Below are 26112 nucleotides of genomic sequence, written 5' to 3'. Positions count from 1 at the left end.
AATCTGCAGTGCCTATAAGTTCACTTCCAGTTTGAACAATGGGTATTTTGGAGTGTTAATCAGTACAAAAGGTGTACTGGGGAAAAATGAACCGATGGCTGTCAAACAATTTTGGGGGCTGCATGCAGCTTCTCTCCCCCCCCCCTTCATTAGCAGCAGCAGCAGTTTTCAGACAGTAAAGGCTCCTCCCCATTCCAGGAACTTGAAAGACTTTCCTAGGTCAAAAAGAATCCTTAGGAGCCTCGGACACTTACAGGAGGAACAAGAAATTTTGAATTAACGATAAAAGGCTGTCACTGATGTCACTGCATGACATCAGTGTATGATGTCATCAGCCATATGCACACAGAGTGCTTGTCATCACCAACAAGATCCTTGTTAATGATTCTCAACTGATGAGCTTGAATCTACTAGCAGGGTACACTCTGACCTAGGACAGATGAACTGAATGATATCTAGTTATATCAAGTAAGCTTGTGACAGTTGCAGCTTGTCTCATACAGAAAGAAATTCTGCTCCTGCCAGAATTGTTTCTTCTCATGGCTGTTAAGAGGTATAGGTATCTGTTTTCTTCTATGTTAAGAAACAGGCAATGTGCAGCCCTGAAGCTGCATGTAGTCCTCAAGTTGTTCTGGCAGCCACCAGCAGCATACAGGAGTACCAGTTAATCTTTTAAACAGGACACACACACCTTGCACTCTTTAACACTCTAAAATTTCCATCGTTCAAACTTTAAGTAGACCTCTAGGCACTACAGATGATTTGTTTGTTTTGCCATTTTTGGCAGCACAGTTCTCAGAAACAGAAATTGGCTCTGGACCTGCCAAAGTTGCCCACTCCTACTCCAAATACAAAAGACAGATGAACATACACAAGCATTTACAAACACACACACACACATATATATATATATATATGTGATATATATTAGATAGACATACAAACACAAACATATGTATGTATGAACAGTATCAGTATTTATGTACAATACGTATAAGTCACTTGTCAGATCAATATTAAAGGTAGGCACCGAATCTGAAAAAATGAATACCACTTGGGTCCAAGCAGCTTAACCTAAGAGTGCAAAGGGCTCTGCTGTATGATAAGAAGTGCTGTAGAAATGAATACTGCAGTATCTGTAATATCAAATGCAAACAAACTTTTCTTGAGTCATTTTTCTTTGAAATATTTCATAAATATTCCTAATATGAATTAGAAATATTACAATGGCTGAAATCTTGTTGCTCAGCTCCACCTGTGCAACAGGAATGACTTTAGTGGCAATAGATTGCGACTGATAAGCTACCTTTTGCAATTGTGGGATGCTCACAGCTAGCTGCACATGCACCCTGCAATTGCAAAATGAAGCCTTTAATTAATCTGACATGGCTGATGATGTCAGTTCCCTTGTTCAGCCAGATCCTGCACAGAAATATTTTAATCAGTAGACTGCAAAATTCGTCGTTGTCGTTTAGTCGTGTCCGACTCTTCGTGACCCCATGGACCAGAGCACGCCAGGCCCTCTGCAAAATTAGTTCATATAAAAGGAAAATCAAAGGGGCAGAATTTCATCTGAAAGCATTTCCTAGGTTAGCATGGATAATAACAGAGTACCCAAGTGTCACATGACGAAATAATAAATTTAAAAAACATACATTTTTCAATATACAACTTTGTGTGTGCGTGTATTTCAGATATACATACACAAACAAACATATGTATGTATGTACAGTATCAGTATGTATGTACAATATGCATAAGCAAGTCACCTGTCAGATCAGTATTAAAGGTAGGCACTTTTTATTATAAAATAAAATAGAAAATAAATGAAAGCAAGGAACAACCCAACTTTTTTCTGCTGGATTATATTGTTATTATGTAACTTTGTATACAAATATACCAATACCTGCATTTCTAGTCGTGAGATACATCATCTTTTTCTTCTTTTTACTACTTATTGTTCCACAAAAAGGGCCTGAAAACAAATGTAATAAAGCTGAACTCTCAGATCTTAACTATGCCATGGCAACTCATTCAGTGTAAGAGTTGAATTATATATTAAACTTAGAATTATTAAGTTTGATTTAAACAACTGCAACAATCTAGCTTTGTGTTAACAAAGTCATTGTAATGAACAATTATTAGACATTCCTAAAGCAAAATCTACTCCAGAATGTTTTTCGTAAATAATATTGCCTATTTACCAGCAGGTGGCAGAAAGGTCTCAGCAATTCATAACAAATGTTTTAAATCCGCTCTTTTTATCTTGCATCAAGCAAATTTGGATTCCATTATTTAACCCCATTGATGTTGCAGATACAAAATTGATGGACAGAAGCACATTGCTGTGCAACTTACCAGAACTATCCCAGTCTCGTCTAACGAATGCTTTCCTCTTCTCTTCCAAGAATTGACTAGGAATAAGTCCTGCACTTCCTCCTTCTTTGACGTGGCTAGCCTGGAATCAAATTAAACATGTATTGTATTGGCAGCAAGCCATAATCAAAACCTAATTTAAGCAATGCCTTATTTATCAAGCTTTCATTAGAAAATCAGTATGTTTAGGCAGAAAGCACAACACACTGGTAGTAGCTAATACGTGAAACGTTTACATTCAAAATAGTGCAAGTATCAGAATAGTTGGCTAACCTTAAAACAGTAATCTGTATGCCAAAAGAAGTGCAATGCAGTCTTCAATAAACATTGCTAGGTTATAATTTTCATGCCCTATTACCAGTTGGCTTTTAAAGCTATAATTACAGAACTGGCTACAGGTGTATGACATGCAAATTAAGGCGATTCAGATGATTCATAAACAGGTTTGCAGAATTAATCTAAACATATTCTTGTAGCTTAGTCACGTAATCATATCTTAAAAGCTCTATTTAAAAAATCCAAATTTCAGACCCCCAGAAACAACTACATTTATTGTTATATACTGGCCAAAATCTTACTGCTCAATGTAGTAAATTGTGATAGAGTAGGTCCACTGAATCAGTGGGGATCTGTAACTGCAGTATCAGAACTCTGTATTTGGCAACATGAGTCTCTAAACAGGTTGAATTAATAAGCCCTAACTAGCATTAAGAGGAGAGTGCAAAAAACGGTCTGAAGATCAACATAAAAAAAACAAAGAGCACTGGTCCCATCACCTCCTGGGAAATAGAAGGGGAAGACATGGAGACAGTGACAGATTTTACTTTCTTGGGCTCCATGATCACTGCAGATGGAGACAGCAGCCACAAAATTAAAAGACACCTGCTTCTTGGGAGGAAAGTGATGACAAACCTTGACAGCACCTTAAAAAGTAGAGACATCACCTTGCCAACAAAAGTCCGCATAGTCAAAGCTACGGTTTTCCCTGTAGTGATGTATGGAAGTGAGAGCTGGACCATAAAGAAAGCTGAACGCCGAAGAATTGATGCTTTTGAACTGTGATGCTGGAGGAGGCTCTTGAGAGTCCCCTGGATTGCAAGGAGAACAAACCTATCCATTCTAAAGGAAATCAACCTTGAGTGCTCACTGGACAGATCCTGAAGGTGAGGCTCCAATACTTTGACCATCTCATGAGAAAAGAAGACTCCTTGGAAAAGACCTTGATGTTAGGAAAGTGTGAAGGCAAGAGGAGAAGGGGACGACAGAGGATGAGATGGTTGGACAGTGTCATCAAAGCAACCAACATGAATTTGACACAACTCCGGGAGGCAGTGGAAGATAGGAGGGCCTGGCATGCTCTGGTCCATGGGGTCACGAAGAGTCAGACACGACTAAATGACGACGGGCATTCAAATCAGATTCATTGCAAGCCTTGCTGCATTTGCCTTCTTGCTTGTCTAGTTAGCCTATTGGTTTCAGTATCCAGAATAGCAAGGAGCTGCTAAGTACAAAAGGTGTTCAGCAACAATCATGTCACCTACCTGGATCATCTCCACATTCTACAAAATGCCAAATCCAGAGGATTCCCCAGGGGTTTTCTGGAATCCCCATGGCATTTCCCACTATGGTGTCCTTTCTTTTAGTTTAGATCAGCAGTTTCCAACCTTGGGTAACTCAGGTATTCCTGAACTGCAGTCTCAGAAATCCTGGCCAGCATAGCTGGTTTTAAAGGCTTATGGACATTGCAGTCCAAGAACATCTGTGTTACCCAAAGTTGAGAACCACTGGATTAAACAGATAGATAGCTTTGGAGTACTTTGCAGTCTTTTGTTTCTACCAAGCAGAACGATTAGGAGTCAGCTGCAAAAGTGACCCACCACCTTGCTAACCCAAACTCCAGATCATTTATAAACAAGTTAACAGCAAGTCAACAGCAAGCAGTTTTCGAAGAGGTTGCTGTGTTGCTTATATAACAAAAATGAGAACAAGAATTATGGCAAGTTAAAGACGAAAACTATCTCTGTGTGGTTATTTCTGTTATATTTCCCTTCCTCTTGTCTTTCTATAGCAACGTATAAAAATGCTTCTTTTGAAATGGGCTTTTTAACTACGTAGGGCATTTAACACTGAACTCTTCCTGAGATATTGGATACTGAATTTAAGTGTGTGTTTTATGTGTTTTAAAATGTTTTCAGATTATCATTTTAAAACAATTATATGTTTAAATATTTTAACTGACTAATTTATTGTGCTCTTAATTTTTATTTTTAATTATTGTGAGACACATTCAGTCTCTTTAAGGCAGCACAGAAGTGAAATATAAATAAATATGTCTGAAGACTCATACAGAAATAAATCCATTAGTCTTGAGAGTGCCACAAAGACTTTTGTTTTTATTTTTGTTATTCAATTTAACACTAAAATCCTTGCAAAAGCTCATTTCTTATCTCCCTACATTGCAAGATATTCCTGTTCTTAGTTTTCTGGTTGTTTTCCTAATAGTCCATGATCTACCAGAACTCCATCCTTTAACCCCATGACTGTCAACAAGTCTTTTATTAAGGACTCAAACCACTCTGTAGAAATGAAAGCATAGATAACATCTACCAGATGATCCTTTGCACTCAAGCAGCTCTACAACAGTTAGGATGTAATCTTTGTTGAAACTTCTCATCAGCAACAACTGTTTTATACACCTGATACATTTAATGTGCTTACTGTCAGTTTCAATGGCAAGGAAAGCAACATATTTGTTTCATTAGATTTTTTTATAATCCTAAAATTAGATTTCATTATTATACAACTCTTGTCTTTCCACTTGATGTATGAACTGTAGCCATTTCAAATTCAAGACCTCCTGTATGTAATAGAGTCCATGAATGTACATAAATGTAGTTACATAACTATTGCAATACATATATAATACAAAAACAAAAGAACTGTGGCACCTTAAAGACTTACAGATTTATTTCAATGGCTGAAATCCTGTTACTTGGTGAAGTAAGTCACACTAGAGTAGGCTCATTTGAAGCAGTGGGGAATTTAGTGAGTCAACCTCTCTGTTTCATTGATTCAAATGGCACTATTTTAGTTTCAATTTATTTTAGTGTAGTAAGCTTTAATAACAGTAGGGCCATTTGAATCTATGGAATCTATGAAGCAACTGACTCATCAAATCACCAGTGATTCAGTAAGCCTCTTCAACTTATTATACTAAGCAACAGGATTTCAAACAAAGGATATTTTCCTGAATTACAGTCCATTTCTTCATATGTGAACTGTTTGGACAAAGTTGCAGCATTTTCATAAGCTATACTGGCCAGAATCCCATTAGTTAGTTATGATTATGTAAATACAATGGCGTTAACTTCAACAGTGAATTATCATTAGCTGACAAATTGCTGGATGTGCTCCTTGTTGCACACCAACTCATTTGAATAGACCAAAATGAGGACTCCAATCAGCAACTTGTTAATTAGTGGCAATTTGCTGCTATAGCTTCTGCTAATGCACGTACACCAGTGTAACTAACCAATACAATTCTGGCTATTATCCTGGTAGACTGCAATGGGAGAAGTGGGTATTTGGGGGGAAATAGGGAAAATATGTGCACACTAGTAACCTGTATGCAAATGATGAGCAGAATGCCAAATATCTGAAGTAACAGCACTGCCATCCTTTCAGAAAGTATGATCTGTGATGGTCAACTATAAGGGAAAGTTATGAATACACTATAAGAAAGAATCCAGTAACTCCTTTCCTCCTATCCCAGTTGCTGCAGCATATGAATCTAGAAGCACGAAATTATTTTTGAGAGCTAAACTGATTGGCTGAAAATTGGGGAATGAAGTTCTCCAACCAAAACAATTGTGTGGTTATATATAAAAGAACAATCATGGAACTTTTTAATTAACCTCACTCCCACCTTAAAGTTCCATTTCCATTTAACCAGCCCAACACATGGGTAAGTCATTAAAATTTGTGTAAATCTTTCATCTTATGTTAAGTAGAAATTGAAGCTATCAACTGGGATCAAATTTTAAAATTCCCGCATCTCTTATTCAGTTATTTGTCTTGAACATAAAGTTCACTGGATTGGATTGACAGGTATTATAATTCAGTTTACGTATCTCTGAGCATTCAAGAATGCATATGGAAAGTAAGTGCCTACAACTGAAAAGTAAAAGTAATCCCTTACAAGACCCAAATATAGACAGATCAATCTTTTAAAATATTGATGCATACTAGAACAAAGCTTTGCACACTTAAAAAGGAATTCTATGATAAGGCTTAGAAAGTAAATCAAAAGATTTCAGAACATGACTACATTAATATCAGAGGGATTTAAATTAAGTGCAACATTTTCTAACCTGCCACCAGTTTGGGTCTTCTCGATTTACAATCTGAAGAATTTCTCCTCTGGAAAACTTAAGACCTGCTTCTTTGCAAGGGATCAGATTATCATTGTATGGATTATAATCAAAGTGACACTTCACAAATACCTGAAATAAATAACAAAAATGGCTCAAAATACTAATATTCCAACATTCTTGCAAAAGCTTAGCAAGTTCAAAAGTTGATTACATCTTAACATTTTTTATTTCAGCAAAACACAGACTATGGAGATTATTTTTTTAAGCTATAAAGCTTCTGATAGGGATAAAAACAGTGAGCATAACTGGACCTGAATTACTAACATTAGTTTAGCAGTGATATAAAAACAGTACCATAAATATTGTGTTAAGCATCTCCAAAACAAAACTGAGATGACTATTATGTTAATGTTGTCAAGGGAAACAGGACCACTTTCACTTTTAAATACAGTGCAAGGATTCAGGGCTTGTGCCACCTATCATGGAAGTAAAACGTGTTTCTGAACTTGTATTAATGCAGGGAATTAATCAGATGCATGAAGAGAGTTATAACTTCTATACACACTCACCTGTCCTAAACTTGCCCTCTTTGCTTCAGCTGCTACAACTGCTGATTGCTTTGTAAAAAACAGTATGCTTCAACTCACCGCTCTGTTATGAGTGGTGAGTTGAAGCATACTGTTTTTTAGAAAGCAAGTACAAAACTTTTATTGGAGATGATCAGTAAATGTGGCAATTATGTTTCATTTTTTAAAAATCCTAGCTTTCCTGCAAGATCTATATCTAGTTGTTGTTAAAGCTGTTCTACATGTCATGCTATATGCTGCATTGTGTTTTTTAAAAAATGGAAACTGCCATAGATATCTTTGAAGATTCTGAGTCATCCAGGTGTAGTTATCTGGAAGTTAAGTCATGGCAACTGGACTTCTTTCTTGTTAGGTTGAAATGTTTCACACTCATCCAAGTTCCTACCACAGATAATGTTAAAAGAACCAGGCACTTGTCACTGAAGAACTGTTGACACTTTGAATGTCTAGCAACAGTAAGGTTACTTACCTGTAACCATGGTTCTTCGAGTGGTACTCTGTGAATTCACATGAATGGGTTAAAATGCACCTGCACAGGAAACTTCGGAATATTCTAGAGCTAATAGACTAATGAAAGACGTTTCCCATGCTTCGCCCGCCTTGAGGTACCTCAGTTCTAACTGCCTGCCGCTGCCAAAAATATATATAGGACCTAAGGTGTAGGACATGACAGTGGGGAGGCTGGGCGGGACGTGTGAATTCACAGAGTACCACTCGAAGAACCATGGTTACAGGTAAGTAACTTTACTTTCTTCTTCGTGGACTCTGTGAATGCACACGAATGGGTGACTAGCAACCTGACTTACTGGAAGGTGGGCCGTCATGGCAGAACAGAGGTCAACACGGCCCTTCCAAAGTTCACCTCCTTCTTGGCTCTGACATCCAGTCTGTAGTGTAAAGCAAAGGTCAATGGAGTGGACCAAGTTGCTGATCGACAGATGTCAGAAAGGTCAATGCCACATAACCAAGCCGTGGAGGTAGCCATAGCTCTGGTGGAATGAGCTCTCAGTAGTACAGGTGGAGTCTTACCCATTAACTGGTATGCCAACTTGATAGCGAAAACTATCCACCTAGAAACAGTTTGAGAGGAGGCCGGTTGGCCTTTTTTAGGTCCATAAAAAGCATATAAACAGTCTAGGAGAGGTACGGAAGTCCTTAGTCCTAGAAACATAGAAAGCCAGCACTCGACGAACATCAAGGGAGTGGAGCATGCGCTCAACATCTGAAGACAGATTAGGGAATAACGTTGGGAGAATCAAGGACTGAATAACATGAAAGCTCGAAATAACTTTAGGGAGGAATGAAACATCAGGGTATAACACTATCAGGGTGGAACTGTATTATAGGGCAACTCACCCGCTCTCCGCGCTGAAGTGATAGCAACCAAAACCAAAGTCTTCAGAGACAGAAGTTTGAGTGAAGTAGAAGCCATAGGCTCGAAAGGAGGGCGCGCAAGAGCCTTCAGTACAGTCTGAAGTGACTACTGAGGAATTGGGTGTCTGATGGGAGGACGGATACTATATAGTCCTTGAAGGACTCTTTTAACTATAGGGTGAGACAGTAGACGTGAAGTATCCGACCCCACAGGTTGATATGAAACGATGGCTGACACATAAACCTTAAGCGTGGAATGTGCCAAACCCAAATCAAACAAGTAACACAGAAATGTAAGGAGAGTCTCTACAGAAACTGAAACTATGACCAACCCCTTGGTTTGAGCAAACTTAATGAATAACGCCCATTTGTAGGAATACAGTAACTTGGTTGAAGGCTTCCTGGCTCGATCAAGCACCTCTTTTATGATGGGGAAATCCTCCACACCATGAGGTGAAGGGACTTGATGTCTGGGTGATAAACATTGCTCGCTCCTTGAGTCAGAAGCGCTGGATGTGGGGTTAGCCTCATGTAATCTCGTGTGATGCTCCTGAGAGTGGTGAACCACGGCTGTCGAGGCCACCATGGCACCACCACAATGACATTGAGTCTTAGCTGAAGGATTTGAAGTAGTGTTCTTTGAATTAGAGGGGTAGGAGAAAAAAAGTAAAGGAGAACCTTGTCCCAGTCGACCATAAAGGTGTCCCCCATGAATTTCCGCCCTTTCTCCCTGCCTTTTTGGGTTCGGAGCTCTCAAAGGGCTTTCCGCCCGACATCGGAGGAAGCCCTTTGAGAGCTCCGAAGGCACAGATTGCAGCGGTGGGGACCCCTAGGGAGGTCTCCCATGGTGTCGGGCAAGCCCTGGGAGACCTCCCTGGGGGTCCCCGCCGCCGCAATCAGCGGCTTCGGCGCTCTCAAAGGGCTTTCCCCCCAGCATTGGAGAAAGCCCTTTGAGAGCTCCGAAGCCAAAGAGGCAGGGAGAAAGGGCGGGAATTTCAAATTTCCACCCCTTTCTCCCTGCCTTTTTGCAGGGAGCCATTTACAAACTGCTCTGTTGGCAAAAAATGGCTTTGACTTGTGAACAGAGCCTCGGCCTCGTTTGTAGGTTGAGCTCTGTTCGCAAGTTGATGCCAATTTTTGCCAACAGAGCTGTTCGTAAATCGAAAAGTCTGTATGTATGGCCGTTCATAAGTCGAGGGTTGACTGTATGTGTCCTGCAAGTCTATCATCACAAACCAATCGCCCAGTAACAGTAGAGGGACAATGGACTCTAATGTGACCATCCTGAAGCATCTCAGACGAATGTAAGTGTTCAGGCACTTGAGATCTAAAATGGGCTGTAGACCTCCATCTTTCTTGGGCACTGTGAAGTACCGGGAGAAGAAGCCGTCCCTTGCTTCTTGAGAAAAAACGTGTTGAATAGCGTGTTTCTGAAGAAGAGTAGTGACTTCCTCTTCCAGAGCGGGTGAGAAGGATGAGATTTTTATATAATCAAGAGAGGGGAGATCTGAGAATTCTAGTCAGTACAGAGCGAATAACGCTTAAAACTCAGGAGTCCTTGGTGATTTCGGACCAATTTTTGAGGAATGGGGCCAAACGAGGAAGTTGAAGTATATTGGGGAAATGGTATATGAGGAGGAAGATATTGCTTGCTCTTTTTGGAGGGGCGACGGAACGTTTGATGACATTGCCTGGAAAGTTGTGATCTGTAGGAAGTGGTGGCAGAAGATGACTGAGGAGGGTTAGACCTTTCTTGAGAAGTCTTATGCTGACAGTAAGGCTGCTGGTGGTAAGTATGTGGTGGGTTTATGCCACTGTTGTTGTTGGCATTTGGGTTGTTGCACACAATAAGATCTTGCAGTTTTTCTGATTTTGTGCAGATTCTCCATCACCTTGTCAGTCTTTTGATTGAAAAGCCCCACACCATCAAACGGAAGCTCTTCAATCTGTGCCCTGGCATCATCATTTATGCCTGACGATCTCAGCCAGGCATGCCCCCTGAGTGCTAGGGCCGAAGACAATGATCTTCGATGCAAGTAGTTGTTGGTTTGCTAAAGTTGTAGCTTCTAGATGAGCATTGACAACTGTAGCCCTAGTGTCCTCAGGTGCATTTTGTAGAACTGGTAAAACTTTGTTCCATAAGTGCCTCTGGTAGGCACCCACTGCTGCCTGATAGTTGGACACTCTCATAATAAAGGAAGCAAGTGAATACATGAGACGACCGAGAACATCCAATTTATGACCTTCCTTATTGGTTGGAGTCACCCTGGAACGGTTTCCTGCCCTAGACTGATTAGATTGAACAATAATAGAGTTCAGTGCAAGATGTTTGGCAAGGAAGCTGGTCTCACCCCCATTATAATGATTCTCTGAAATGCAGTAGAAGACTGACCCCAACATTCCTTGGTCAGGTCTAGCATAGATGGGATGAATGCCAAGCTCAGTGGAGGAATTTTGTCCTGGTTCAAACTGTCAAAAATCAAATCCTGTTTGGGAGGAACCAGTTGATCTGTAGAGAGTTCTAATGTTTTGGCCATTCTAAAAATTAACTGTGCATATGAGGTAAAATCCTCAGATGGCGACGTAGGGTATATGTCAGCCGAGTCTGGGGTTGGCAGATTAGAGGGAGACTCTGAAGACACTTCAGAACCAAGATCTTGGTCCAATACAGATGACATTGATAGACTCCTAGATTCTCTTTCAGAAGATGCCGATGGTGAAGAACAATGACCAGGTCTCTGCTTACAATAGCCCTCGAAACCAATGCCATGGATTGAGATGGAGTTGTCCTGGAAGACAGAGTCCGTTTGGAATGAAAGGTTTTCAAACGCGATGCCGAAGTAATCGGAACTGACTGTTCTCGAGTGTGCTTCAATGGTTGTGTCATGCTCTGGTCTTGTGAATGTAAAGGCTTAGTGGAGTGTCTTGATGTTGCTTTGTTGAGCTGGATATATTCTCGGTGTCGATGCCAAGGTGGCAAAGAGGATCAAGAAGACTCCGACAGAGACAGATAAACGGATCTGACTTTCTTTGGTCGAATGTACTCCGTGTCATATTCTGAATCAGCATAACTCTCACGGTACCGGCATCAACTGCGATGTTGGTCAACTTCCACATAAATCGGCCCCTGATGTTCAACTCTGGTTCGGCGTCGAGAAGAATGCAGAAGCACCAGCACCTCCCATTGCTGAGATAACTGTTGACTCGGTGATACATGTCGCCGCTTCCGAGGAGATTGCCATGGAGAGACCTCAGTTTTACAACTCAGTAACTGTTGCCCGCCCGGTAGAAACAGGGCTTGAATGGGCTGAGGCCAGGCTGGAAAATATCTCAGCCTCAACGTGGCCAGAGGTTGGGGACAGGCTAAGAGCTGACACCAAAGCCTGTGGATCCTGTTGAGGAATACTGTAGATCCATCTCCCTCCGACAAGGAATCAAGCTCTTGAACTTCCTTCAAAGGCTCTTCCACAATCGGTGATGGTAAAGTGGCTTGAGTCAGAAGGGACTCCTTGTGATAAACTGATTTCGAAGTATGTTTCGTCTTCTTATGCTTCTCCGGCTCCTTCTTTTTAAGATCTTTAGAATTTGCCTTCGGAATCGATGTCAAACCCGATGTCGAAGATTTCTTCGGTTTGGCAGTTTTGGAAGAAGCCTTTGATTACGCGATTGCAGATGCTGGGGAAGCAACCGCATCGGAGCAAGGGGTCAAAGGAGTTGAATGAGTTACAGCCTCCATGCCTGTCGGTGCTGAAGGTGCTAGCGACTTCTCGTAAAGGAATGATTGAAGTCGCTGCAGACGGAGCTTATGGGCTGTCTTAGTTAACTTCTTGCACTCTTGACACAATGTCGGCTGATGACGCTCCCCCAAACAAAACAAACAGTGGTCGTGTCTGTCAGTGAATGGAATTTTACTGGAGCATGACATACACTGTTTGAAAGGGCTCGATGAGGCCATAAAATTTGGCGGGAACGTAGAAGGGGAAAAGAAAATGGATAACTCACAGAAAAGCGCTATCCAAGAACTAAGCAAATCAAGCCATAAACCAGTCCAGTCCTTATTAGTATACCAAAAATTAGACAGTCAGATAATCAAGACAGCTAAGTCCAATCAGCAATCCAAGTCAAAAACCATAAACAATCCAAAGTCGGAGGAGTAAGACAATCATTCGCATCAACAAGAGAAAAGTTGAAAACCAAACCAGTCTATTGTTAGGGAATTCCAGATAGTCAAATGTAGCCAAAAACGAAACAGTCCGTGATCCAAAAGCCAAAGGATTAAGATTTGAAAGCTCTAGCAAATGTGAAGTATTCCTACAGTGGACCCTCTACTTACGGAATTAATCCATATTGGAACGGTGGCTGCAGGTCGAAAAGTCTGTAGGTTGAGTTTCCATTGACCTACAATGCATTGAAAACCTATTAATCCCATAACCGGCCGTTTTTGTTCCATTTTTGTTCCATTTTGGTTTTTTTCTGGTCTGTAGGTCGATTCTCCGGCTGCAAGTTGAACCTAAATTTTGCGGCCAGAGAAGTCTGTAACTCGAAAAGTCTGTAAGTCGAGCCGTCTATAAGTCGAGGGTCCACTGTATTGTGGCGGCGACAAAAAGGAACTGAGGTACCTCAAGGCAGGCAGAGCATGCACAATATGGGGAAACTTTTTCATTAGTGTCAGTCTATTAGCTCTAGAATATTCTGAAGTTTCCTGCACACGCACAGTTTAACTCATTTGTGTGCATTCAGAGTCCACGAAGAAACCGCACATTTGCTTGATGCTGATTTCCAAACTAACGATTTAAATATCTGATTAGAATATTTTTCTGTCTTTTTTCCCTGTACTTTTCTTCATTACTCTGTGGATTTGGAACAGAATCAAAGAGAAAATGGCAGGCCAAAAAATACTAAATTAAATTGAGGAGAAACCACCCACCCCAATAAAATCAGGCAATACTTTTCCAACTATCTACTATATATGGTTAATAGTTAGGTGATGAATAAGGTACAACCAGCTAGTAAGAATAATGCGACATCACAAAAATACTGTCTTTCTTTCTTTATTATTTATTTATTTATTTTATTTATATCCCGCCTATCTAGTCAATAGACCACTCTAGGCGGCTCACAACAGGGGTACAACAATAACTAAAAACGAATTTACAAAGAAGAGAACTTTCAACCATGAAATTATAAACTAAGAATTTAATGTAAAGCTCTCTTATAAATAATACTGTGCAATTCTTTCTACGTAAATTCACAAGAAACATCTTTCAGAAGAAAATCCTGTGTGATTAGAACACATTAATTTACAACAAATCCATGTTCACCATGCATCTGGTGTAAACTAACATGGCTGACATCCTATTGCTTAGCATAGTAAGTCACACCAGAGTAGGCCCACTGAATCAGTGGAAATCTAGTGAGTCAGCTCATCCATAAGTTCCATTAATTCAAATGGGCTTACTATTGTTATGATTTACTATATGAAAATAAGTCATAACTAGAGTAGACTCATTTTAATAAATGGAGCTTACAGAGGTGACTCACCGAAATCCTCAGATTCAACAGGCCTACTCTGGTGCAATTTACTGTGCTAAGCAACAAGATTTCAACTGTGGTGTACCTTGTACATAAAGAATTTTAGAGTCTCTCAGGTGGCTGTTGATAAAACATGGATTGTAGAGAGCAGGTCACTATAGCACACTAGAAATGTACACACTGTTAAGTCACATGTCATATTTGAATAGAATGAGAAAAGCAGCAATCAAATAATGTTCATGTTTCTATATACCATAGGACTACTCACCTGTTGGGGAATAATATTATCTCTGTAACTAGGAAGAATCTTCAGAGTGACACTACCACTAATATTCTTCAGAAGTTCTTGCAGTTCTTTTGGATTGTTTCCAACTTCATGACCATTAACTTCCTTAATGATATCACCCACATGTAGAAGACCTTGTCGATCTATCATTCCTCCATGAAGGATTCTTGCAATTACTAGATCATTATTCTCCACCCTAAATGTCACACCCTACATGAACAGTGAAGAACATCAGGGTTTGCCTCTGAAACATTTATCCCCATTTCAAAACTAGAATCTTAATGTAGAGATTTCTTATCAGCTGACACCATGCAAGATCTGTTAAAAGTATACATTCTCATGATCCTGAAATCCAAAAGCAAAACGTAATTCAGGCAAAAAAACCTCACAAATGTGAATTTCTCAGACATTCAGAGTACTAAAACCAATTTTAATTATTCATGTTTCAATTAACATAAGTGACCATCTGCAAAATTATGAAAACAGCTTTGCGCAGGTGCAAAATCCATATGTTCAAGTAAAAGAAGTACTATGTATTTTTGCTCCTATTGTTCAAAACATATTTAAAGAATTTAATATACTCAGTTAACTAACACACATACACACACCATTCTCAATATTATCTAGCCACTGGGAAACATTAATAAGTATTTCTGGCCAAAGCCATTCTCTGCCCACCCCTCTATTTCACACACAAAGATCAAGGACTTGTGCTCTTCTGAAAAGTTCTGGGCTACTTTTTGGCCTTTTGTTGAAGGTCAGGTGTTATGTGCAGCTCTGGAATGCTCACAACGGAAGTACCTCTAGCTTTTTGTTTTTATTTTCCCAGCTCTCATCCACCTTTAAGCTGCAATTCTTATTCAAGAGTGCAATTTACTGTCTTAAAACATTGGTTACAGATATCAAAAGAACAAGTATGAACAAATATGTCAAATATTCCTGCCTCCATCATTTTAAGAAGTGGCAGAAAACAGTTATTTTCCTCTAAATACTCACCAATGGCTCTCCTGCTCTTTTGTGAATACCAAGTATACGAATGGCATCTACTGGTACTATCTGATTGTTCACTGAAGAATTATTCATTTCTGGACTAGAGGGAGGAGACTCATAACATTTTGATGCCACAATATCATGAGCTTCCAAGAGTGACTGTAAATAAAGAGATGAAAAGTGGTTGAACAAATGGGAGTGATTTTGGAGTGTACTCATTTTTTCATAAGCTATACTGAACCTCAACAGATAGTAAAAAAAGGAGAATTTCTATGGCTCTCTTCAGCTACCAATTGTGGCTGTTCTATATGTTAAAAGTAAATTGGCAAAAGAAAAAAAAAAAGAAAAATAATGCAGCATTCTTCATTTCCATGTGAGCTTTAAGAATCAAAATCCAGTTCCTCAGAGACAGGAGTGCAAATACATGGTCTGTATATTTATATATACACCCATGACCAGATAAGGATACATACGATAGACAAAGTGACAATGGTTCATTAACACAGGAATGGAACTATCCATCTATTAATTACTTTAATTAGCACGTCCTAACCAGGTTAATAGCTGTAAGCTAGGGTGACTTGCTGTCATTGGAATAATAAAAGATGTTTCTGAAACAGAGATCAGTTTGTCAAGGAAGTAAACTGTTTTACACTCATAAGATAGTACAAAGAACTAGGTTCTTGATATACACAATGCACCAAGAAACCTTGATATCTACTGGAATGATTAGGAATGCACTAGAACTGCTTTCTGTAGCAGTTTCTGTTGTCTCCCTCTCAAACTTCTCTGTCAATTCCTTTATTTTATAATAACCATTCTGAGATTTGTGAGAGTGCCTTGGGAGATTTTTTCTGAAACAGGTTTCTCTGTGTTGCCATTCCTGATGCCAGATTTGTGTCCATTCTTTTGCACACAGATTGTTCTGTTTTCCCAATGCAGAAATCAGAGGAAAACTGTCTGATGAAGTTGACACAGATAACAGTAGAAGATTAGTAAGGAAATATATTGTGATGCTGTGGCTGATGTTGGGCCACTGATGCTGCTGCCAGTGTAGGTAATCGGGGGGTGGTGGTGGTATGTAGGTTTATGATAGGACCCTGTTCTTCTCTCCATTGTGAGTGCCAATAGTTATTTAAATTGGGGGGGAGGGTGCCTGTAGGCAAGTATGGGGTAGCTGCCCAAGGCGTGGGAGATAAATACTGCCATTCAGTCAAATATGAATTTTAAAAATCATTATTCAATATTTCTACCTAGCAGGAACTTACACATTTCAAAAGCTCAAATTAGACAAAACGAATTTCTGCTTTCATATGAAGCTTATTTTTCTGCTCCATAACCGTCTAGAAAACAAGTCTTATGAGGAATGGTTGAAGGAGCTGGGTACATTTCGCCTGGAGCAAAGAATTCTGAGAGGCAATGTGAGCCATTTTCAAATATTTGAAAGGCTGTCACCTAAAAATGAATCAAACCTGCTTTCTGTAGCTCAAGAGGGTAGGACCTAAAATAATGGATTCAAATTATGAGAAAAGAGATTTTACCCAGACTTTAGGAAGAACCTCTTGATAGTAAGAGCTGTTAAACAATGACTGCCTCAAGAGTGTGGTGGACTTTCATTGGAGGTTTTTGAACAGAGATTAAGCAGCCATCTGTTAGATATGCTTTAATTATGGACTTCCTCCTTCAGCAGGGCTTGAACTCAATGAGCCTTGGGGTTGCTTCTGGCTCTACAATTTTATGATTCTATAATTCAGGGAAGTCATGGTCAAATAATAATGAAGACAGTAAGACAAGGAAGATAGCTAACAACATCCATTGATTTCAATTTAACTTAAACTTAACAAATTTTATCTGGATCATAGCCACGGTGGTTGTTGTGGGTTTTTTGTGCTGTTTGGCCGTGTTCCGGAGGTTTTTCTTCCTAGCATTTCGCCAGTATCTGTGGCCGATATCTTCAGAGGACAGGAGCTAAAACCCTATGTTCTGGTGTAGTGCGAGGGATTGTTGAGTATTTGTAGCTGTGGGATCAGGTTTTTGTTCTTTTCAGGAGATCCCACACACTGCACCAGAACACAGACCGAGCTCTAGCTCCTGTCCTCTGAAGATGCCGGCCAAAGAGACTGGCAAAACGTTAGGAAGAAAAAAAACTTCAGACAGCCTGAAAAACGCACAACAACCATTAGATCCCCGCCATGAAAGTCTTCAAGAACACATAGCCACAGTGTTGGATGAAAATTGATTAGCAAGGTGAAATTTATTTTTCAAGCAAACAGGAGTATTTTTAAACCATTAGTGGAAATTTTTGTTACCAGAAAATGTGGCTCCTTCAGTATACCAACCAACTCTGCAATATTTTCATCTTTGTTTATTAATGGACTGATGTCTTCAAGAATCTCATTTACCAACTCCAGATTATTGTCACTTACAGCTTCCAGTTTAGAATCTTCCAGCCTTTCATGAGCCTATGAAGAATATACAATAAATCTTAAAATAAAGTAAAAGTGCCTGATTTATTGTTTACATTATGCTATATGGAACAATATTTCTACTTTTCTAACTGCACTGGATGTGCTGTAGTTTGTTCTTCCACACAGTTAAATTACAGAACTGGTGTCATCAACACAGATCATGTTGAAATGACAATTTACTGAAACAAACAAAAACAAGCAAAAAACCCCAGGTGTAACCTCTAGCTATCCCATCCGTTGGCACAAGTAATGTAAGAAAACAGCAAGACATAGCTATGGATATAGGAGCTGGTTTATTTTCTCACCCCACTGAAACCTAGGAAGTGTAAATGAAGTTAAAATCCCTTATAACAGCAACTTTCATGTTCAGTAATAGTAATCAGAACATTCAGCCTCTCCTTGTCCTCTGAAGACTGCAATACTGTTTTTAATTTCTAAGACCCTGACATAGCAAAACTGATGCTAGGAAAGCATATCCTTGCTTTTCCATGCATATCCAGATTTTCTGCATATCATGTGCAAACTTTGTAAAGAAATGTTTGCCATTCTTCCTTTAACACTGAACTCCAAAATTCTAACAAAATCTTGAATTTCTATTTCCTTCTCATCTGTTTGCTTCCCAAACAAGTATCATATGCTCTCCTGAACTGAACTATCTGCACAATTTACAAATTTCCTATTTCCATATCTCATCAACCATTAAAAATTCTGGAAAAATGAATCAATGGTCCTTCACTGAAATCAGATACAAAATACTGTAACCCTTATAATACAGGCTTACAGTATTTTGTATTTTATTTCAGTGAAGCACCATGATTTGTTTTCTCCATTTGCCTTGACCAAAATAAAGGTACTACATATCTAGAGTTGCCAATGAACTTAAGCTACCTCAATTTGAAAGGTCCATGGTTTAAGGTCAATTTTCATTCCAAATTGCAACTAATCTGTTGGGGAAATTGCATCAAAAAGGCTCCAAACCTCTCTGAAGCTTCTGTGACATTTATCTATGACCAGAGGTGGGATTCAGCAGGTTCGCACCTATTCTATAGAACTGATTCCTAAATGTACTATTGGTTCTTAGAACCGTTTGCTGGCCTGCGATGAATGAAGGAGGAGGGGCCAGGTGACCAGCGACGAGTGGGGGGAGGGGGGCGCAATTAGCTGCCTCCCTTCCTGCGCCACACTGAGCTGTCTGAGGTGGGGTGTGGGTGAGAGAGATAAAGCCCTGGAAAGAGCAGAGGCATCAATGGGGGAAAGGGGGGAGAGGATGAGTCCTTGACGTCACTGGAGGAAAGCTCATGGCCTCGAGGCAGAGAGGAGGGGTGATTGACAAGGCATGAGGGCAGGACACAGAGGGAAAAAGTTTTGGGGTGAGACCGCTTCAGTCAAACACCCAACCATCCTCATTTTACTATGATTTTTTTCAAGTTAAAGGTACCACATAAGACTGTTGCTTATGTGGTACCTTTTTTTTAAAATGTCCTGGGCATGCATGCATGCATGCATGCATGCATGCATGCATGCATCTATCTATCTATCTATCTATCTATCTATCTATCTATCTATCTATCTATCTATCTATCTATCTATCTATCTATCTATCTATCTACCTACCTACCTACCTACCTACCTACCTACCTACCTACCTACCTACCTACCTATCTATCTATCTATCTATCTATCATTAGGACATAGAACCTGTTGTTAATTTATTTGAATCCCACCACTGTCTATGACTCATGATATTAACATGTCACAAAAAATTGGAGTGCTCTTCACCTGCTGGCATGAGCCAAGCACTTCTCAACTATTCCCACCTTTCAAGTTTTACAAAGGGATGAAAAGTAATAATTACTCCACACCAAGAGTGATTCATACCTAAAACCAGTCCCTATTACATGGCTGATGACATTTAGCAACCCTCTATACAATGAGTTCCTTCATGCTACTTTCTAAAATTCATATTAACAAATCAAAACAAAAACAAAATAATACAAAATGAACAGTTACCTTAGCAAGTGATCTAACAATAGGATTTTCCATAATTCCTTTTAAGAAAATAAGGTCAATTTCTTCAGCTCCTGCTGATGGGGGTAATTCTGTAAGATTATCCAGAACCTGCTGCATTGCTGAAAAAGACAAACATGTAATAAAAGCAGATAAGCGAGACCTCAGTTTAAAGGTAGGTTTAATTATAATAAATTTAATATTCTCTTTCTTGTTAAAGTGCCCATGCAATCAATTAAGTGCCAAACACCTCTTTCCTCATTCAGTTGTCTGTTGTCCAAAAAGTATTCCAAAAGTGGATTATTAGAGATGGGGACGAATATAAAAACAGATCAGTTTTTCTGATGAATACTGTATAGCCGATTCGTCATATATTCACTGATCCGTATTTGTAAAATTTTGAATCAGGACAAATATGGTTTGACAAATATTTCCTCGGTTTTGTCGATCTGTTCATATTTGTTACCCGTTTTGGAGGCCTCTCTGACCTTGCTGGTGCCAATTCAAAGCTCTGGACAATCAGGACAGATCCTGGATTGGTATGTCCGGCAGCCAATAGCGCTACTTTTACAGAAATTTCATATAAGCTTTTCCGATCCGGCCGTCCCCACTTCTGTTCGTTCTCTCCGGAGCGAGAACATTTGCTGCTCACTGGCTTGCTGGTGCTCTTGCGGTTTCGCTTTTGCGGCAGGAGCGCAAGGACTTATATTTTTCTTTTTCATCATCATTCATCAATCATCAACTTTACTGGGAATTTGGAGAGGGATTTCAGGTAGCTTAGGCTACTTCTTTGAAAGGGCTTAATTTTATTTCAAATTCAATCAACCCGTTTTTCCCCTGGAGGTAGGTAGGTAGATAAGATAGATAGGTTGGGGGGGGGGTCCGGGAGGGCACTGTTGTCATATGACTATGGAATCTCTTTTCCTTTATATTGATTTTTCAAAAGTTCATTTTAGAGAGGCTTGTGTCTCTCAGGGAATTTGGTGGGTGGCTAGATTCATCATTCCTTTTTCCTCCAAAACTTATTTGGGTGTGTGTGTGTTTGTGTGTCTCTGACTGAGACTTAGCTGGCAGGGCTTTTCTTTTGGGACTTTTTTGGCTTCTCTGCCACAGTGGGTTGGGGGAGAAATTTTCCTAATTACATTATACTGGGGGAGGGGGCTTTGTTTAGGCAGGCAGGTCACATTTTAAAAGAATTACACCATCATCACTCTAAAAATAAAATGTACACACACTCTCTGACCCTCTTAGTTTCCTTCCCCTATCTCCATTGCTTTATTTGTTTAGTTGGTTTGTTAGGCAGGCAGTAGAAAATGAAGGGATTTCTTCAAGGGCAATCCAAGGGGAAGAAGGCTGTGAAGCTACGCAAGCTAGGTAGCAGCACTGTTATCATGACCACTACGTGCACAACCATGTCTATGATAACCAGTGTCACTGTCCCTCCTCCAGTGGCCTTACAGGCAGGCATGGAACCAAAGCTTCCAGAAGTGCCAAAAGAACAGCTGCCCCTCTTCCTAGAGGAATCTGAGGAGTTACTGGTTTCCGAAGATTCCCAGTCCAATTTGGAATCGGTAACGGCAGGGCAGGCTTCACAGCCCCCCACCCCTGTACCCAGAGTCATCGGTTCCCTCCTCCCAGACCAGCAGCACCCCTGGGACACAGAGTTATTCCCAGGTCAGCAGTCAGGGTCAGGCAGTGGGTCCTCATTTGGGCAAACATGGCAGAGGGGCCATGTGGGATCATTTCATGGCTCTCAGCGATGACCCATGGCTGGCACGCTGCAATACCTGCCTTGGGGTGGTCCGGAGGGGGTCAGACCCCAGGCATCTGTCTTCCACTGCCAACATCTGGAGAGGCACCATCCAAGGCTCCTGTCCAGGGAAGGCACTTCATCCACAGCGTCTGAGAGAGGGGAAAGAGCAGCTCTGGGGAGGCAGAAGGAGGCGCCTCATTTCAAAAGGGCAGCCACAGGGGTTTCTGGGGCCAGGAGCATGAAGCAGGCCAGGAGCATGGCAGACCCACACCCCACATTGGGTCCACCATGACCCTCAGCCGGCGGTCGAAAGGCAAGGCCCAGCAGGCAGCCACTTATCACGTCGCCAAGATGATCACCCTGCTCGGACTACCACTGTCCATCATGGAATCCTAAGCCTTCTGCCGGTTGCTGCATTTTTTGCCCCCTAGTACAACCTCCCCTCACAGAGAACTCTCAGTTCTAGAGTGCTGCTCTCGCTCTATGACTCTGTGAGGGAGGTGATCTATGACCATTTTTCATGGCTACAGGGACGCAAGGTGCACTTCAGAGTGGACCTGTGAAGCGGAGGTCAGCATCGCTACCTCTCACTCACAGCCCACTGGTGGCAGCCAGAGGACTTGAGTAGTGGTAGGACATTGGCAACAGGGCCGCGAGGAAGGCCCTTGCCCTGCCCCCAGGCTACAGGTTCGTTCTGCTGCAGGCGCAGCACATGGAAGCTCAGGCAACAGGGGGAACATTGCCGGTGAGTTCCTGTCCATGCCTGTTTTCCTGCCGCCAACTTCCTCAGTGCTCAACGGAGTCAAAAAGCCTGCTGTGCCCAAATACCTCCTTGCCTCCAGTCCTCATGAGGGCAATCTCTACTTCACTGGCAAATGTAATGTTGTGCTGAACTGAAGACAAACTCAATGCCTCATGCATGCCTCTGCCAAAGGGACCTCTCATTCTGCTGGGGCTAAATATAAGTCCCTCAGTGCCATGGGCTTCTGTACTGTGTAGTAAACTCTCCTGGGTGGACCCAATTTGTGGGTAAATAACTCGGAGTTACAATATCCAATCTTCGCCAAAGCTGGCAGGGGTGTTTGGGAAAGACATAGGAAGCACCATTGTGATTCTGGAGTCTCTAAGTACCTGGGGAGAGCTTTCCTGGGGGGGTCCTCTTTGTGACTATATAACCGGGGGTCCGTGATCCAATGTTCACCAAACTTTCGGGAGTTGTACAAAATCCATCTGAGGAAGCGTCCCTGCAAACAAATTGATTCATCAATGAATATTTGTATATTTTTATTTGTTGATTTGTTAACCTTGATAAACAACGGATCAAAACGAATCACCTTTTTTTTTATTCATACCCATCTCTAGTAGTTATCCAGGAACATACAAATTTATTGTTTAAAAAACCTTCACAGGAATCATGACCAATGCTAATGGTCTGAGTGCATACATACAGTAGCACTGAACAGAAGAAGTCACTACTGAACCTTCTTAGTATCTGAAGGCACTTGAATATAAATATTAGAATGGACTTTTAAATAAAATAAAACAAAACAACCCACCACTATTCAACCAAAGCTGAAGACCAGAAATGGGTAACAGAGAAAAGGAATGGTAAGTATGAGATTTCATTATGCAATGCTGAGAGGTAAGCTGACAGGAAAAAGCAGCTGCTCCTTTAAATAGCCTAAACCTACAAAACAAGACTTTTTCCAAGAGCCATAAATGTCTTTATGGAAACACAAGGGTTGTGTAAAAGGATAACCATAAAACATGGAGTTTCAAGAGGCCATGATGAACAACTTGCATTACACATGCTATATTGTTAACAATTTCCATCATGTAAGATTTTTAATGGAATATGGGACATTTAAAACTACCTTCTCACTATATATTTCCTCAAAAATCCATTTAAATTTCTGGCCACTCTTACTAGAAACAAACTTTTAACCAGATAAAGCCACTTTTGAAATGAAAATATACCACAGCAGAGGTATTTTTAAACATTTTAATAAGCTGCTATATCCATAGTTTTCAATAAATGCACCCCCATTTCCCCCTAGCATTCACATTCTCCTTGAAAAGTATGTGTAGGAGGCTAATGAGTTACACTTTGAAAGCATAATCTTTGAAGCTTCTGACAGCCTTTTTTTTCTTTAGCAGATAAACCAAGGTTGATGCCAACCACACAAAGGTTTCTAGAACATAATGCACTCAGGCAAGTAAAAACAAAGAATAATAAACAGGGGTGGTGAAGAGAAAATTGAAATAATCTGACAAAAAATTGAAAATATAGGTATATAAAATTTCTTAGCTGTGCTGGCAAACTGGGGCAACGTAGGGAAACAGTGTTAACTGGCAACATTTTTAAACTCTGTCTTTGAAAGTGCAAATGAAATGGTTCATTTTATTTATGTAACATTTTGTCCACACTTTTCTGAGTAATGACAATGGCTAAATACTATGCCAAAGTTTACTAAAATAGAAACCAAATGCAGCAGCTTGGTGAGGTGGAGGACCGCAGTGCTCAGAAAGAAAAAGCTTAGTTTGCAACAAGCATGGATTTTACTCTTATGAAGAAATACTGATTTGATCCTGCAACAAATCTGTCAAAATCAACTGAAATTGTAATACCCTAGAAGTGCACGCAAGAATATGAACACAAACGCAAAATCTGATAAAATATATTCCAGATTTCTAAAGGGACAATGCTCATCAAGTTCTTCCTTTTGCCACAGGCAATCCAAGTGCATGTATTCATGCACTATCACAAACAGAACATGTAGCCAATCTTCACACCAGTAAACAAGGATTAGTACTTCCCTAGCCTGCCGCCATATTGGCCACATTTTTGAACTCACTGTCCCTTTCCAAACTTCCTCTATTAAGCATATACCCTATTTTTAAATATTTTTCTGGTTTGGTGAATCATCATCAGCTAAACACTCTATCAGCTTAGGGCAGAAAATGAACAGGCATGTCTGGTGATATGTATTTTCAGTGCTTTGCCAGGGATGGATGCAATATGTACAGGCAAAAAGATAGTTAACAAAAGGGAAGCATCTTTTTATACCTGCATACTGAAGTGCAGATATCCTAGCACTTAGCAGTCAAAGTATGGCATGTATGGATTTAGGAAATGTGCTGGTGGCCCCCTTCCCCAAAAAGAGTAAAGTACAAACACAACATATGTAAGTGTGGGAAAGTAAACTATTAAGCTTTAATTTATTTATATTAAACAATCACTGTTAAATTGATGACCATGTTGAGAAAAATATCCTAGTGGAGGAAATGACAATAGTTTAGATATCAAACATCTAGGGATGGGACTTGTGTCTTTCGAACTGCACCTCACAGAATTTACCAGGAGTATCTCCAGCAGAATCCTGGCAGCTACAGCCCCAAAACAGTAGTTTAAAGAACAGTTTTTCTCACTTCCACGTGAGCCTCCATCACCATCATACAGTACGATCATTTCTACATGGAGGAAAGTGCTCCCAATGATAACTGGGAGACATGCAAGGGTTCATGTAAGTCTCAAAAGAACATGGGATGAAGCTAAAAAGCAGTGAGACGACTCATGCCATGCTCCCTTAGTATCCCCATGAACCCTTGAACTACGCCTAGAGTGGTCCTGAGCTGACTAGATAGGCGGGATATAAATGAAATAAATAAATAAATAATAAATACTCTCAAACACCACTGGGAGCATTTTTAAAATAGTGATGAAGGCCCATATGGAAGCAAGAAAAGCTCCAAGCTCCAAACCTATCCTTTTACACATGACGTCATGCAACATTATAGTGGAATGTAGCTTTCATGTTGGATACTATCAACTTCTCAAAAAACATGATATTGCAATTTGAAGAACAGTACATGTCTTCATCTACTCTACACAAAAGTAGTTTTTGCTATCTATTTTATATAGCAATAAACCATAAAGACTGACAAGGCATCTGATACCTGAATGGTATGACAAGTGAAACACAGCATGCTTTGGGGTATGATAGATAAGCACATTTATATGTCCATACAAATCAGATTTGTGTATTACAAGTATGATAGCTGACAAGATTCTGTTTTCCCACAATCCACTCAATCAGCTCAGTCTCTACAGCAATGTTTCTTTGAAACACTATGCCCCACCAATCTGGCCAAGTGATGCTGATACAAAAAGAATGACATCAGAAAACATGACTAGATTCTCATAGGAAGCCACATGAGAAGCAAACCATGAAAGCAGCATTTTTTTAACAGTTACCCTCCTATTTCAGCAATGTCTTAATCGAGCTTAAGTTAAATATTTAGGATTCCAACAAATTTTCTGTCCTTATGTTCAGAGTAGTTGAAAATCACAATGACAAAGTGCCAG

General features: G+C 40.2%; 1 protein-coding gene across 9 annotated transcripts in view; it reads right to left on the bottom strand.

Annotated features, from left to right (window-relative positions):
• The window catches only part of PALS2 (protein associated with LIN7 2, MAGUK p55 family member), a 59086-nt gene that overhangs the window by 15179 nt on the left and 17795 nt on the right, over positions 1-26112 (bottom strand). For 3 of the 9 annotated variants that reach the window (XM_078377198.1, XM_078377201.1, XM_073003299.2), the window contains exons 2-10: positions 22878-22990; positions 21785-21895; positions 19997-20115; positions 17828-17980; positions 15525-15677; positions 14511-14738; positions 6747-6878; positions 2359-2458; positions 1907-1975 (exon numbers count right to left, since the gene is read on the bottom strand). In XM_078377198.1, the coding sequence (XP_078233324.1) occupies positions 1907-1975; positions 2359-2458; positions 6747-6878; positions 14511-14738; positions 15525-15677; positions 17828-17980; positions 19997-20113 (952 nt within the window). In that variant the 5' untranslated portion in view covers positions 20114-20115; positions 21785-21895; positions 22878-22990. Of the gene's footprint in view, positions 1-1906; positions 1976-2358; positions 2459-6746; positions 6879-14510; positions 14739-15524; positions 15678-17827; positions 17981-19996; positions 20116-21780; positions 21896-22877; positions 22991-26112 lie in introns of all 9 variants that reach the window. The other 6 variants (XM_020780961.3, XM_073003297.2, XM_078377200.1 and 3 more) reach the window with 4 other exon arrangements.

Source organism: Pogona vitticeps, chromosome 6, assembly GCF_051106095.1.
Source record: "Pogona vitticeps strain Pit_001003342236 chromosome 6, PviZW2.1, whole genome shotgun sequence".
NCBI classification, from domain to species: Eukaryota; Metazoa; Chordata; class Lepidosauria; order Squamata; family Agamidae; genus Pogona; species Pogona vitticeps.
This window is presented reverse-complemented; position numbering and strand designations above follow the sequence as displayed.